The 13643-nt window shown below is 41.4% G+C and overlaps 1 protein-coding gene and 1 long non-coding RNA gene across 4 annotated transcripts in view; one reads left to right on the top strand and one right to left on the bottom strand.

The window, feature by feature from the left end:
- LOC111973148 (extended synaptotagmin-2-A-like) overlaps window positions 1–1889 on the bottom strand; it is a 36912-nt gene extending 35023 nt beyond the window's left edge. For both annotated transcript variants that reach the window (XM_024000399.1, XM_024000402.1), the window contains exon 1: window positions 1123–1889. In XM_024000399.1, coding sequence (XP_023856167.1) covers window positions 1123–1530 — 408 coding nt within the window. In that variant the 5' untranslated portion in view covers window positions 1531–1889. The remainder of the gene's footprint in view (window positions 1–1122) is intronic.
- A 1972-nt stretch (window positions 1890–3861) lies between these two features.
- On the top strand, window positions 3862–6796 carry LOC111972596 (uncharacterized). 2 transcript variants are annotated; one of them, XR_002878486.2, is made up of 4 exons: window positions 3862–4160; window positions 4310–4373; window positions 5845–6078; window positions 6318–6796. It is a non-coding gene; the product is annotated as an uncharacterized lncRNA (long non-coding RNA). The 2 variants fall into 2 exon arrangements; XR_011480826.1 differs by lacking the exon at window positions 4310–4373.
- Window positions 6797–13643: the final 6847 nt, after the last annotated feature.

Genomic DNA, 13643 nt, shown 5'->3' with positions numbered 1-13643 from the left:
GTAGTGACTAGTGCACTCTGATGAGAAAACACTGTCATCTACTGACTCACTGAGTCGTTGCTGCTGGCAGCTACCGGCGTGGAGCAGCACTGAGGCAGACATTTAATTTACTTCTAAATCAAGTTAAGTCATCTTTAGAGAGACCTTCAGAGCTAGTTCATCACACTAACCCCAGCAGGGTTCTATACACACTAAAAGTTGATGAAGTACCCACAATAACCATTTTATCAGAGCCCTTTGGAAAAATGTGTCTTAGGAGAGAAGTCACAAGGCATGACAGTGTGACAAGCCAAACATTTTTTGATAAAAATATGGTGAAAATTGATGTCACCCCATGTTTTTCCCCTTAAACAAATGAGTAGTCACCTTGTCAGCTAAAAAGGCAGAAGAGACAGACAAACAATGATACTATCCTAGTTTGACACTTGCTGAGTAGATCTCAAGCAGCTTATAAATGATGAATAATTATCCTCATCAAGTAAAGGCCTAGTTGATGTCTTCAACTTGAGTCAGACGGCATTATTGTCAAGTTGCGTTTAAGTTGGGGGTTTCTCCTATGGCCCTACATTTTGCTAGCCTGAGTGCCAGACTGTTTTTGCCATCATGCCAACTACTTGTCACTCATCATCATGCCAATGATAGTACAATCAGACCTAGAACCAGGCGAACAATAAGTGAGGTTAGATTGGGTGCATCTTCCAGGCATAATCATGCATGCAAGGTGTCATTCGTTATCTCAACAGTGGCAAGGCAATGTGATTGGGGCCCATGTGTCCCTCCCACACTGGTGTCCGGTTTACCATTGTGCAATGCTGTATTTAGAGGGGCTTAGTCTAATGTCACTGCTGGGGACAGCTGTGTGATCAGAGGTTTACAGGTCAACACTGTTCTGTCTTCTGATCCCAGTGATGGTTTTCTTAGAAACTCAAAAACAATTCACGTGTGCTGTGCACTAGGCTTATTTGGGTTATAGAATACATTTTATATAGGCTAATCAAATGTGGTAGTAATATAGCCATACAATAGTAATCCAGAGTGGCTAACTGAATAGGGGGATAAAGATAACATTTTGTGCATTTTTTTTTTTTTGGTGCTCCCTTTATAAATGCATCTTGGTCTTACCCATGATGGCAAATCAGAAGCTGCCAGACTTTGTTTGACAGTTCTTTCCTCCTGTTCAAAGAACGCCAAGGCTCTGTGCAGCCGGGTGCTCTTGCCTCCTGTGTTTCTCCTCCACCAGAAAAATATTACAAGTCCTATTAAGAGCCAACTGAAACTGAATTCGAAATATCCCAAAACATATATGGGAAAAATGAGCACGAATGTCTTTGTAAACTGAATCCATGTCCTAGTTAGTTCACCGACGGAAGATCCAGACTCGTCATCGCCGATGTCTGCCGGTGGAAATACGTTTGTATTGGGTTCGGTGTTAACCGGGCTCGGTGTGTTTTGACCATCCTCCTTTGAACCAGCGGAGCTCCCATTATGTGCATGGGCGCTTCGTACAGCCGTCATACTGTCTATTGACATTCGTTTCTTTGCGCCCACAGTTTCGATGGGATGTTGGAGTAAAGACCTCAACAACAGAAGCTTCTTCTATTCTTTATTAAACTGTCACCAATGTTAAACCTCCTGCGCAGAGAGCGCGCAGAGCCTCTAGGAGTCAACCCCAGATTGCGRTCACGTTAGTTCAACCGCATCTGAGCCCATTTTGCCCTGGGAAAAAGTGGGCATTGATTATTCTTCCACGTTGCAATAAAGTATAAGAGCAACCATCTCATTTGCCTAATTTTCTTGTCTCATTCTTCAATAATACCACGCTGCTTCCCTCATACCGCGCAGAGTTCGGGTAGTCCTCCACAGCCGCAATCTTCCAACGCATTCCTCTCCCAGCGCACGTTTGCGTTCTGTACTACTTCAAGGTCGTCACTAGATTCTACCAATCTCTTCCCACAAAGTCATAACCCCCGCCCATTTCTACACTCAGTTGAGTGATTTTTTAAAAGACATCCGTGTGTCTAACTAGGGATGACACGTGTTGTGTTACTTTTAACCCAATCACCGTGTTGGCAAAACATGTGTACATTTTTTAAAGACATTTTGTGTCAATCCCTGCAATTAATGTGTAAAATGTTGAAAACCACACAACACACCCAAGATGTGTTAGATTATTAACCAATCACATTCAGCTAGTGGAAACCCTCCTTCAATGAACTGTAGGTCAAGGAATAGTTCCATGTGACAGAGGCACAAAATTGCCACCCCGTGCCCAACATCTGTAGAGACCACTACATATTTCAGGAATAGCAACATTCTCTAGTCTCATACCAATAAGAACTTTGAATAGCTTTCAGTGTGATCAATTCAATACCTCAGCCTAATAATCACCATTATCATCATTTTAACTGACTGGCTCCCAGGCTATACTAAACAAAACCAATAAATACTGATTACAATTTTTTATTTTATTATTAAAGGCTTCCCGATAGAAATGGAATTGAGTAACTTAAGAATTTAGTAATTCTTTCTATGGACTGAACTGTGTATCCATGGCGATTTGTTCTTTCTTGCAGAAATTGCTATTTGATCAATTAAAGATCCTGTTGTCAAGAGATCATGACACATTTACCTTAGTTACCTTAGTTTCGAAATCTGCTGCCATGGCACTGGATAATGTCAACACAAGTTTGGAAGCTTTATTTTTTGAAATCAGTTGAATATTTCACAAGGAAGAACATGCAGGCAATAACATGCATCCTGAGAAGGTAAACTGGTGACTAGATACACAACAATTGTACACATACAGTATGTGTGGCAAACGTAGAGATAGACAGCTAGGGTAGCGAAACATACATCTCCGGGCGTTAAAGCTAATGGTAGTGGTAACTAACCCTTTTGTTAGTGGTTATAACGTTACACCAATATTCTTTGCAGCAAAGACAGTCTTTGTTATTGCTGTCCCTGTTGACAATGAGCATAATATTGTATTAGCTACTTGTCGAAATATGAAGAAAATAACTAGATAAGATACATATTACCTTAGGAGGCACATAACTAGGGGTAGCATGATAAGGGTAGCTACATTTTTTTATCATAACCTTGTCCCCCAGGGCCTCCCGAGTGGCACAGTGGTCTAAGGCACTGCACCGCAGTGCTAGCTGTGCCACTAGAGATCCTGGTTCGAGTCCAGGCTCTGTCGCAGCCGGCTGCTACTGGGAGACCCATGGGGCAGCGTACAATAGGCCCAGCGTCGTCCGGGTTAGGGGAGGGTTTGGCTGGCAGGGATGTTCTTGTCCCATCGTGCATTAGCGACTCCTGTGGCGGGCCTGGTGCAATGCACGCTGACACAGTCCCCAGGTATACGGTGTTTTTTCTGACACGTTGGTTCCGGGTTAAGTGGGCATTGTGTCAAGAAGCAATGCGGCTTGGCTGGGTTGTGTTTCGAAGGATGCACGGCTCCCGACCTTCGCCTCTCCCAAGTCTGTACGGGAGTTGCAGCGATGGGACAAGACCGTAACTATCAATTGGACACCACGAAATTGGGGTAAAAAATAAAATACATTGTCCCGATTGTATCAAGTGCAACGTCAGGTGGAGGACATGATGAAGACTATGGGAGGAGGAGAGATGAATATGAGAGAGGACTGAGGAGTTCGTGGAGCGACACCAGAGAGGGAGAGAGAGAGAGAGACAGTGCCTGATAGAGGACAAAACCCAGAGACAGAGAAGGACAGATGGAAAGACGACTCGCGAGAAAGGACAGGCAAAAGGGAGGAGCGAGACAAAGAAAGGAGAAGAGAGCAAGAAGGGGGTTAAAGGCACATACAATGACAAGTACAGGGATGGGAACAGACAGTGAGGACAAACTACATGATAGTACAGGGAGAGAGTAAAGGCAAGAGAAATGGGTGAGGGGATGAGCCGTATGAGAGGGATAAAAAGGAGAAGTAGAGAGAAACGGGTGAGAGGGACAGGAAGCGAAGGTCTGAGAGATGAGGAGAGGGGGGAGAGACAGGGATAAAGACCATGATCGTGAGAAGAGAGATAAACATAATGAGGGGTAGCATCTGAAAGAGAACGCTACAAAGATGGATCGCAGGAGTAGCAGAGAGACAAAGAAAGAAAATAAATACACAGACAGAGAGCATTCAGGACAAAAGGTAAAGTTATCTAGGTGAAAATTATGTCTTACTTTTATTTTTATTTATTCATTTATTTAACTAGGAAAGGGGAAACTTCACCCCAGAGTGTGAGCCAGCGACAACAAAAATATTTAATATTTTTGTTGTTTTTTTCATTTTGATTTCAGAATACAGGGAGCAACATAGAAAATAAAAGGAGGAGAAAGGAGACACAAAGATAGAGCACAACACGTAAGCGTCTTCAATATTGTCCACACATAGGGTTTTTTTTCTCCCCGAAATTGAATGTAAGGTAACAACACCACAAACAAAGCCTGACTGGCTCCACTGGCTCACACTCTGGGGTGAAGTTTCCCCTACACTGAAAAAAATAAAGCTTTTTATATGGTTCTTTCTCAGCTCTTAAGATTCCTTGGAGAACTCTTGCCTGATAAAGAACCTTTGAGTTAAGTGTGGGGTTCTTGACGTGGCATCTACAGTTCTTCAGAATTCTAAAAGGTTCTTGAAATACATGGAAGCCTGCAGCTGTGTCCCATTTCACAGCACACAGCAAATTGGCCAGTTTAAACTAGTGTTGCTTTTTCAGTGTAACATTTCTAGTGTTGATTAAAGAGTTAAATTAGCCCTGTAAATAATTTAATTAACACTCAGTGGTGTAAAATAACCCCAGTGTTGGTGCTAATAACCAGAGTTGAACCAAAACCACTCCCATCATTATTATATTTCCCAGCATGCTCTATTGAAGGCAGAATTTTTTAAATTGCATTGATTGATTCATTAATCTTATGCTACTCACATATAAATAACGTTTTTCTAAACTATTCCAGTCTGTTACTTGGAGTTTAGATGTTAAAGGTAATCTCATATCATAGTCTTCTCAACCCTAGCAGTCATTCTGAATGCAGGTGAATACAAATTCCATATGTTGCATATCCCCACTGGCTGGATTCCAAAAGGAATTAAAGATCACTTTGAAAGCCAGCACAATGTGACTTGCAGGCCTGATGTGGCCTGTAAACTGTCTGCTTCAGGCCACTTTATTAGGGAAAATCTAGGCCCTCAAAAGAAGACCTTATGAAATAGTGTATAAAATACTATATAAAATGTATTGTCTTCAAGAACACCATTTAAATGATAACATCTTCACTTAAGATTTCACTTGGTTAAGGCCACAGAATTGAAAATGAGCGCATGCAACAACTATATCTCGGTCACTAGTAAACACAGTCATGGGTGGTACTGGTGACTCAAAAATGTACTTAAAAAGGCACCCTGGGAAATATGTGAATAAGGCTTAAAACCCTAAATTCTTAAAAGAACCATTCCATTTATGGTTCCCCTATGGTAGGGCCGTCAAACTCAATTAAGACCTAGACAACTAGGTGAGGGGAGTTCTTTACTAACTAGTGACCTTAATTCATCAATCAATTACAAGGGAGGAGCGAAAACCCGCAGACACGGCTCTCCGTGGAATGAGTTTGACACGTGTCCTATGGCATCGCTCTCAAGAACCTTATTTGGTTCCATCATGCACCTTTATTTTTTAGAGTATAGGTACAGATCTAGGATAATCTTCCTCTCCCCCAATCCTAACCTTAACCATTAGTGGGGGAAATGCAAAACTGACCCAAGATCAGCATCTAGGCTAGGGGCAACTTCACCCTTCACCTGGCTCACATCCTGGGGTATATTTTTGTTACAGGATGCAGGTGAGAGTCAGAGACATGATGGTGAATTGAGAGAAGAGTAGCAAGTGCACAGGGAACATAAGGGGTTGGACAGAGAGAGGGAGGAAGAGAGGGATAAACATCGAGAGAGGAGGCACAGAGAAGGCGCTGACCCTGAGAGGGATTCCGAAGAACAGACCAGCGCCAAGAAATCATTATCCTCTGACCGCAGAGTTCACAAGGAAAAGACAGAGCCTGTTAAAGCTAAGGTTAGTATCACTCCAAAGTCAAGTCAGAGTTTATTCAAAGTGCATATTAAATTGTAATTTATAAAACACATTTTACAGAATTAAAAAGAAAACATGAATATAGGAAAAGGGGGAAAGGGAATATGGAGATATCAACAAGTCATAAACAGTCCCTCTCCCTTTTCAATAGATGCTCCTCATATAACGTATATTGGTTTTCATGGCTCTGTTTTCCTTTGTGTTTTCCCTTTGTGTCCCAGGAAGTAGTGATGCGATCTGAGTCACCCTGGAGGTCTAGTCAGAAACAATTAAGTGACACAGAGGAGCCTATACCACATGATGATGGGTTTTTTCTCATGGCCATATCTGTCTGCCGTCAACCTTTCTGCTAGCATGAGAATAGAGCATGGCTATTTATTTTGGACCATGGCTGTTTATGACACACCCAATTCAGACCAGGACCATTGAGTGTTGAATTCGGGACTGGCAAAATTGATTGAGGCATTTGGTATTGATTTCAGTGCATCTAACATCGGATAAGTGGACAAACATTGTCTATAGACATACAGTATAGTGTTCTCTACTCTTTTCTGATATTTTCCCTTTATTCACTGACAAATGTTTGCAATGGCACCTTCTGTTGATGGCTTCATTGCTTTGCTTGCCTTCACTTGCACCTGCTTGTTGCATGTTAACGTTCACATGGATACACTTTTTACTGTAAACACTGTATATTTGTCTATGTACCTAACTAACAGTGGTGCGTTCAGTACGACAGAATGGTGTTCAACGTTTAATTCAACGGAAACGGCATTGTACTGTTTGGACTAATGTATCCAAACAATTTTGCAGAGAGTTTCTATTGGACAAATTCAGGTAGGTCACTCCCCGTTTTGTTCTGTTTGCTTTCGTTTAGGAAACGGTTTGCCGAATCAGTGGAAAGAATACACCCCAGAACGACCAGTTGAAGAACGGCGTGGTTGTGATGGCCTAGAGGGTGGTTGTGTATGGTGTGTTGCATAAGTTTGGTGATTTCAAATGGTCACACCCATACTGACCTCACAACACCCACAAAACGAGAGCAAACGTACCGAAAAGTAAGAATGAGCCCCGTTTTGGGGAAACGTGTCATTTAGTACACACCGCCACGCAAAGTAGTTAACGTTGAACGAAATTGGATGCATACAAAATGGTGATCTATTGCTCAGAGTTTTGACTTAAAATCCGTAAGTCTATGCAACATTAACCAATTAAAAACAGTTCTGTAGCAATGAGGTTTGTGCAGTAAGCTATAGGTACAATACATTATCCATGCAGATTGGCTATGCTTGAATTGCCCAGCCAATGTTGTTCTTCAAAGAGCATTTTTAAATAATGTTTAAAAACTGTAGGTATGGGATCACACTGGTAATAGATCATATATTGTATTACTTGTGAGGCACAGCTAAGTGAGCATAATAATTAGCTTCTTTTTTTTTACTGAATTGATGGCCTGCATCTGATGGTCAGTCTGAGGGGAGGGAGCAGCGGTGAGGCTAGCTTCACCTAACTCACCTTCCGCCCTCCTTCCCTCCGCTTAGAAAAGGGGACACAGTCTTCCAGCTGATTGTGAAACTAAAGTAGCACTGCATTATTTCTGCCTCATGCACCAATTCCCGTTGTTACTCCCATGACCAGAGAAAGTGAAATATTCCTTGATATTAAAAAAGACACAAGCCGCTAATAATAACAACACAAGCTTATCGGAAGACTTTGCTATACCCATTCATTGCAGCTGCAGTGCTGGTTGTAGCGTGTGGAAGTYGGTAGAACACACATTTTATGGCATATAAAAGTGTTGAACAAAGTGATGCTTGTGCTGAATTACATCTTAAACATAAACTTACARATAAAAACAGCAGTTATTTGCAGTATAGCAGTTATTTGCTGTATTCGCTGAGTCTCACTCTAGTCCAACTATAACATTTTCCGACAAGATAGAACTGCCAACGGGGGCGGAGATGCAATCTACTGCAGAGACAGCCTGCAGAGTTCTGTCATACTATCCAGGTCTGTGCCCAAACAATTCGAGCTTCTACTTTTAAAAATCCCCCTTTCCAGAAACAAGTCTCTCACCGTTGCTGCTTCTTATATACCCCCCTCAGCCCCCAGCTGTGCCCTGGACACCATATGTGAATTGATTGCCCCCCATCTATCTTCAGAGTTCGTTAGGTGACCTAAACGYGATATGCTTAACACCCCGGCCGTCCTACAATCTAAGCTTGATGCCCTCAATCTCACACAAATTGTCAAGGAACCTACCAGGTACAGCCCTAAATCTGTAACCAAACTTAGATATCATCCTGACCAACTTGCCCTCTAAATACACCTCTGCTGTCTTCAACCAGGATTTCAGCGATCACTGCCTCATTGCCTCCGTGCCTAATGGGTCCGCGGTCAAACGACCACCCCTCATCACTGTCAAACGCTCCCTAAAACACTTCAGCGAGCAGGCCTTTCTAATCGACCAGGCCTTGGTATCCTGGAAGGATATTGACCTCATCCCGTCAGTAGAGGATGTATGGTTGCTCATTAAATGTGCTTTCCTCACCATCTTAAATAAGCATGCCCCATTCAAAAAATGTAGAACTAAGAACAGATACAGCCCTTGGTTCACACCAGACTTGACTGCCCCTGACCAGCACAAAAACATCCTGTGGCGTTCTGCATTAGAAAATCTCCCTGGTCTTTGTGGTTGAATCTGTATTTGAAATTCACTGCTCGACTGAGGAACCTTACTGATCATTGTATGTGTGGGGTACAGGGATGAGGTAGTCATTCAAAAATAATGTTAAAAACCCCTACAGGATCGGTTTCCCCCTGTTGGACAGTTGAGCTAATGTGCGCTAATGTGATTAGCATGACGTTGTAAGTAACAAGGACATTTCCCAYGACATAGATTTGTCTTATATGGGCAGAAAGCTTAAATTCTTGTTAATCTAACTGCACTGTCCAATTTACAGTAGCTATTAACAGGGAAAAAATACCATGCTATTGTTTGAGGAGAGTGCACAACAAAAACAACTTTTATCACGGCAACTGGTTTGATACATTAATATACTTACATTCAGTAATCTTGCTCTGATTTGTCCTCCTGAGGGTCTCTGAGATAAAATGTAGCATTGTTCTGTTTGATAAAATCAATTTTCATACTCAATGTAGGAACTGGGTCCTACAGTTTGAACCTCTGCTGTGTCTGCCTCCATTTTGACAAGTAATGCAATGGTTCATTGGATCGGTCTAAAACGTTGCACATACACTGCTGCCATCTAGTGGCCAAAATCTAAATTGCGCCTAGAATCCAAAGTTATATAATGGCCTTTCTCTTGCATTTCAAAGATGATGTATTATCTTTTACCAGATCTAATGTGTTATATTGTTCTACATTAATTTCACATTTCTACAAACTTCAAAGTGTTTCCTTTCAAATGGTATCAAGAATATGCATATCATTGCTTCAGGTCCTGAGCTACAGGCAGTTAGATTTGTCATTTTAGGCTAAATTTGAAAAAATTTGTCCGATCCTACACTATTATTGCACACAGTGTGAGTCCATGCAATTTATTATGTGACTTGTTAAGCACATTTTTACTCCTAAACTTTATTAAGGCTTGACATAACAAAGGGGTTATGGTGTGAAAATGGCAGGCATATTGGTCAGGGAGAAATCCAAACCACTCTAATTGGAATGAACGGTYGTAGAGACATAATCCTGATTTTACTTATGCTGGAAAATAAAACAAAGGTATGAGATACTTCAAAAATTGTGTAACAGAATCAGTGTCAACCTAAAATATTGTCATATAATCATAAATGGAGTTTATATGGGTTTTATACACATTTTCTATATAAATAGCCTCTAACATACACTACATGACCAAAGGTATGTGGACACCTGCTCATTGAACATCTCATTTCAAAATCATGGGCATTAGTATGGAGTTGGTCCTCCCTATGCTGCTATAACAACCTTTGCTCTTCTGAAAAGGCTTTCCACTACATGTTGGAACATTGCTGCGGGGACTTGCTTCTATTCAGCCACAAGAGCATTAGTGAGGTCAGGCACGGATGTTGGGTGATTAGGCCTGGCTCGCAGTCTGCGTTCCAATTCATCCCAAAGGTGTTCGATGGGGTTGAGGTCAGGGCTCTGTGCAGGCCAGTCAAGTTCTTTCACACCAACCTCCACAAACCATTTCTGTATGGACCTCACTTTGTGCACTGGGGCATTGTCATGCTGATACAGGAAAGTGCCTTCCCCAAACTGTTGCCACAAAGTTGGAAGCACAGAATCGTCTAGACTCTAGAATGTCATTGTATGCTGTAGCGTTAAGATTTCCCTTCACTGAATRTAATGAGCCTAGCCCAAACCATGAAAAACAGCCCCAGACCATTATTCCTCCTCCTCCAAACTTTACAGTTGGCACTATGCATGGGGCAGGTAGCATTCCCCCAGATCGATCTGTCGGACTTCCAGATGGTGAAGTGTGATTCATCACTCCAGAGAGCGCGTTTCTACTGCTCCAGAGTCCAATMGCGGCGAGCTTTACACCACTCCAGCCGACGCTTGCATTGAGCATTGTGCGGCTGCTCAGCCATGGAAACCCATTTCATGAAGCTCCCGACAAACAGTTATTGTGCTGATGTTTGCATCCAGAGGGAGTTTGAAACTCAGTAGTGAGTGTTGCAAAAAAGGACAGACGATTTTTTCTATATTTTTTTGACATTTATGGAATCATTCCTCTAAAACTGTCTGGCTAGCTAGCTAACACATTTTTCAAATGCATTATTTTACACAATATCTGCCACGTTCACCACCCTGTGAAGTTCATCATAACTTATTTCATCTGTAGCCTAACAAACTCAATGGTTTCCCGAGTCATAGTGGGGCAGGACCACACACCATATCATCGAATGGCTCCAAGTTTATTTCGATATGGTGGTTATTACATTAATATTTGTGCATAACGACATTTCCACCGCCATTTCTCTCATAATTCAATTTACCGGCACAAAAGGATCTCACCATGTCAAACGAACAAACGATCTGTTGGCATTTATAAAACTACCGAKATTTCCTGTTTCCATCGCAGCTGTCATGATTTTCCTTTATATTGTATGACTTTACCCGCATGAAAACTGTGAATGGAAACGTGGTTACTCACAGGGATATTATGTTGCATGCAGATAGGTTGATGCAGCATTTTGGAAGAAAATGTTGTGTAGATTCTATCCTGTTAAAACTGTACCCCTTGAACCAATTCCTATTTTGCTTAATGAGGGTTCACATGCAGCTGAACGAGAAACAATCTAAGGTTTGGCTTGCTGGGTTGACTGCTGCCCAAGAACACGCCACTGGTTGCCACCACACCACCTTCACATGAGAAAATAGATAGCATAGGACGTGGTTATGATGGAACTATCCACTGCCATCATGAATAACATCAAGCCCTTTACTTTAGAAATGTGGAAAATAGCTGCCTCAGAAATCACAGATTTGCTGGAGAGGGTGTAGGTGAGGTGTTAAAATGTTTTGGTTGTGGTGATGCATATTCTTAAATATTCTTCTTGTTGTTGTTTGTTTGTTTATTAATATCTTTAGATTTTGGTGTTTTTGTTCTTCATATTGGGTGTACACCTAGGTTGGGGGTAGGGTGGGTCCGCCAGGGGTTTGTTTGAGATGGTGGTGGGAGGGGTGGAAGGGGAATTGGTAAAAATGTAATTGATTGCACCGTTGTTGAAGTGACTCAATAAAAACTATTATTCACACAAAAATACATGCAACATTCTGTTTTTCAGTAAGTTGGCAAATATTTCCAGTACAGTGGAGGCTGCTGAGGGGAGAACAGCTRATAATAATGGCTGAAACAGAGCAAATGGAATGGCATCAAACCATGTTAGAAGTAACTGATACCATTCCAGRATTCCGCTCCAGTCATTACCATGAGCCCGTCCTCCCTAAATAAGGTGCCACCAACCTCCTGTGTTCCAGTAACATATCGAGGAGTCCATTGACTTGACTCATCAACCAGTGGCGTGAACTCTTTTCAATAGTTATATCCCCATCTAGTGGGAATCTTTGAGACTCACACTCAAATTCAGAGCCAAAGTTCTTTTTCTATTTGCCATCCCAAATATTGTTGTTCTACAATCATTGTATTGTAATATATTATAATTATTGTGCTAGTTTAGGATTTCACTATTTGATTACATTCTTTGACTATACATGTGTGTACAATTCAGTCTCTGACTGTGAGAAAATTAACTCTATTACTACTACTACTACTACTACTACTACTACTACTACTACTACTACTACTACTACTACTACACGTTGTTCCCTCCCTGGGTGAATATGACAATACATTTATGTAAGCATATTTACAGATTTTATTAGACCATGTATACAAACCACATATTGTTAATACTGTCCATGTTTCATTCTCCAAATGTGTCATTTACGTTTGTATATGTTTTTAAATATCCCATTGCAATAGCTAGAAAACGTGTCCACTTGTGAAATCTTAAAAAAATATATTGTATGGTTTAATACCTTTCCTCTTTTACTGTAGTATTGTAATGTATTGTGTATGGAACATAGTGCTCTTCGTCTCACACACCATTGTGTTTTATACCAGAGTCTAGGCTTGACCTCATTAACCACAAGAAGGTTATAACACTGTATCTGTTTTTATATAAYGGCATTTTTCCGAAGCTCCCACCATACCTTCCTTAGTCTGCTTCCTTCTCAGATTGGCTACCTCTGAAAATWCCCCATCCATGCACAGACATTGGTAAAATGCTTTTAGTTTTTATYCTCCGTGGTACTAGAATGAACTACAAGAGGAAGTTGCTGCCACTATTTCAATGTAATTTCCTGTCCTAGAGAGGCAATGCACGTTTAGGTTRCACCTCRGAAGAATGGCGATGGCTACTTYTGCATATTCACGAATTGGGTGTGGGAATTTCCACATGGAGTTGATAAACATCAACGAATAGGGGACTGACAGATGTCATTGTAGCTAGCGAGCATGCTAAACATGATCTAGCGTGCTACTGCTAACCTTATCTAGCTAGCTAATGTTATCTGTTTGCAAAATGCTATCATATCATGCAATTATACTATTTGTACAGTGCCGATTTTAGCATGTACATCTTGATGGGGCAAACTCCCTCCAAGAAATGTTGATGCATGCCAGCAAAGCCACTACACAACACAACACTAAACAATACATTAATTGCACTATAACGGTGACAAGCGGTGCCCACAAACTGTTAGGGCCTACATAAAGCTGTCCCAACAGCAGAGCTTTCCTTTCAGCACCATGGAGTGAATCCTCACCACTGGTACACCTGGCTATCGGCGCAGCCTTATCTGGTAGCGAGATTAACAGTTCATTCAGCCTCATTRCACAACATATACAGTACCTAATACACACAAATCTAAGTAAAGGAATGGAATTAAGAATATATAAATATATGGACGAGCAACGTACGAGTGGCATAGACTAAGATACAATAGAATAGAATAGAGTATATACGAGATGAGT

This window comes from Salvelinus sp. IW2-2015, linkage group LG14, assembly GCF_002910315.2.
Source record: "Salvelinus sp. IW2-2015 linkage group LG14, ASM291031v2, whole genome shotgun sequence".
NCBI classification, from domain to species: Eukaryota; Metazoa; Chordata; class Actinopteri; order Salmoniformes; family Salmonidae; genus Salvelinus; species Salvelinus sp. IW2-2015.
The sequence above is the reverse complement of the archived record's forward strand: the minus strand, read 5'-3'. Positions and strand labels throughout refer to the sequence as shown.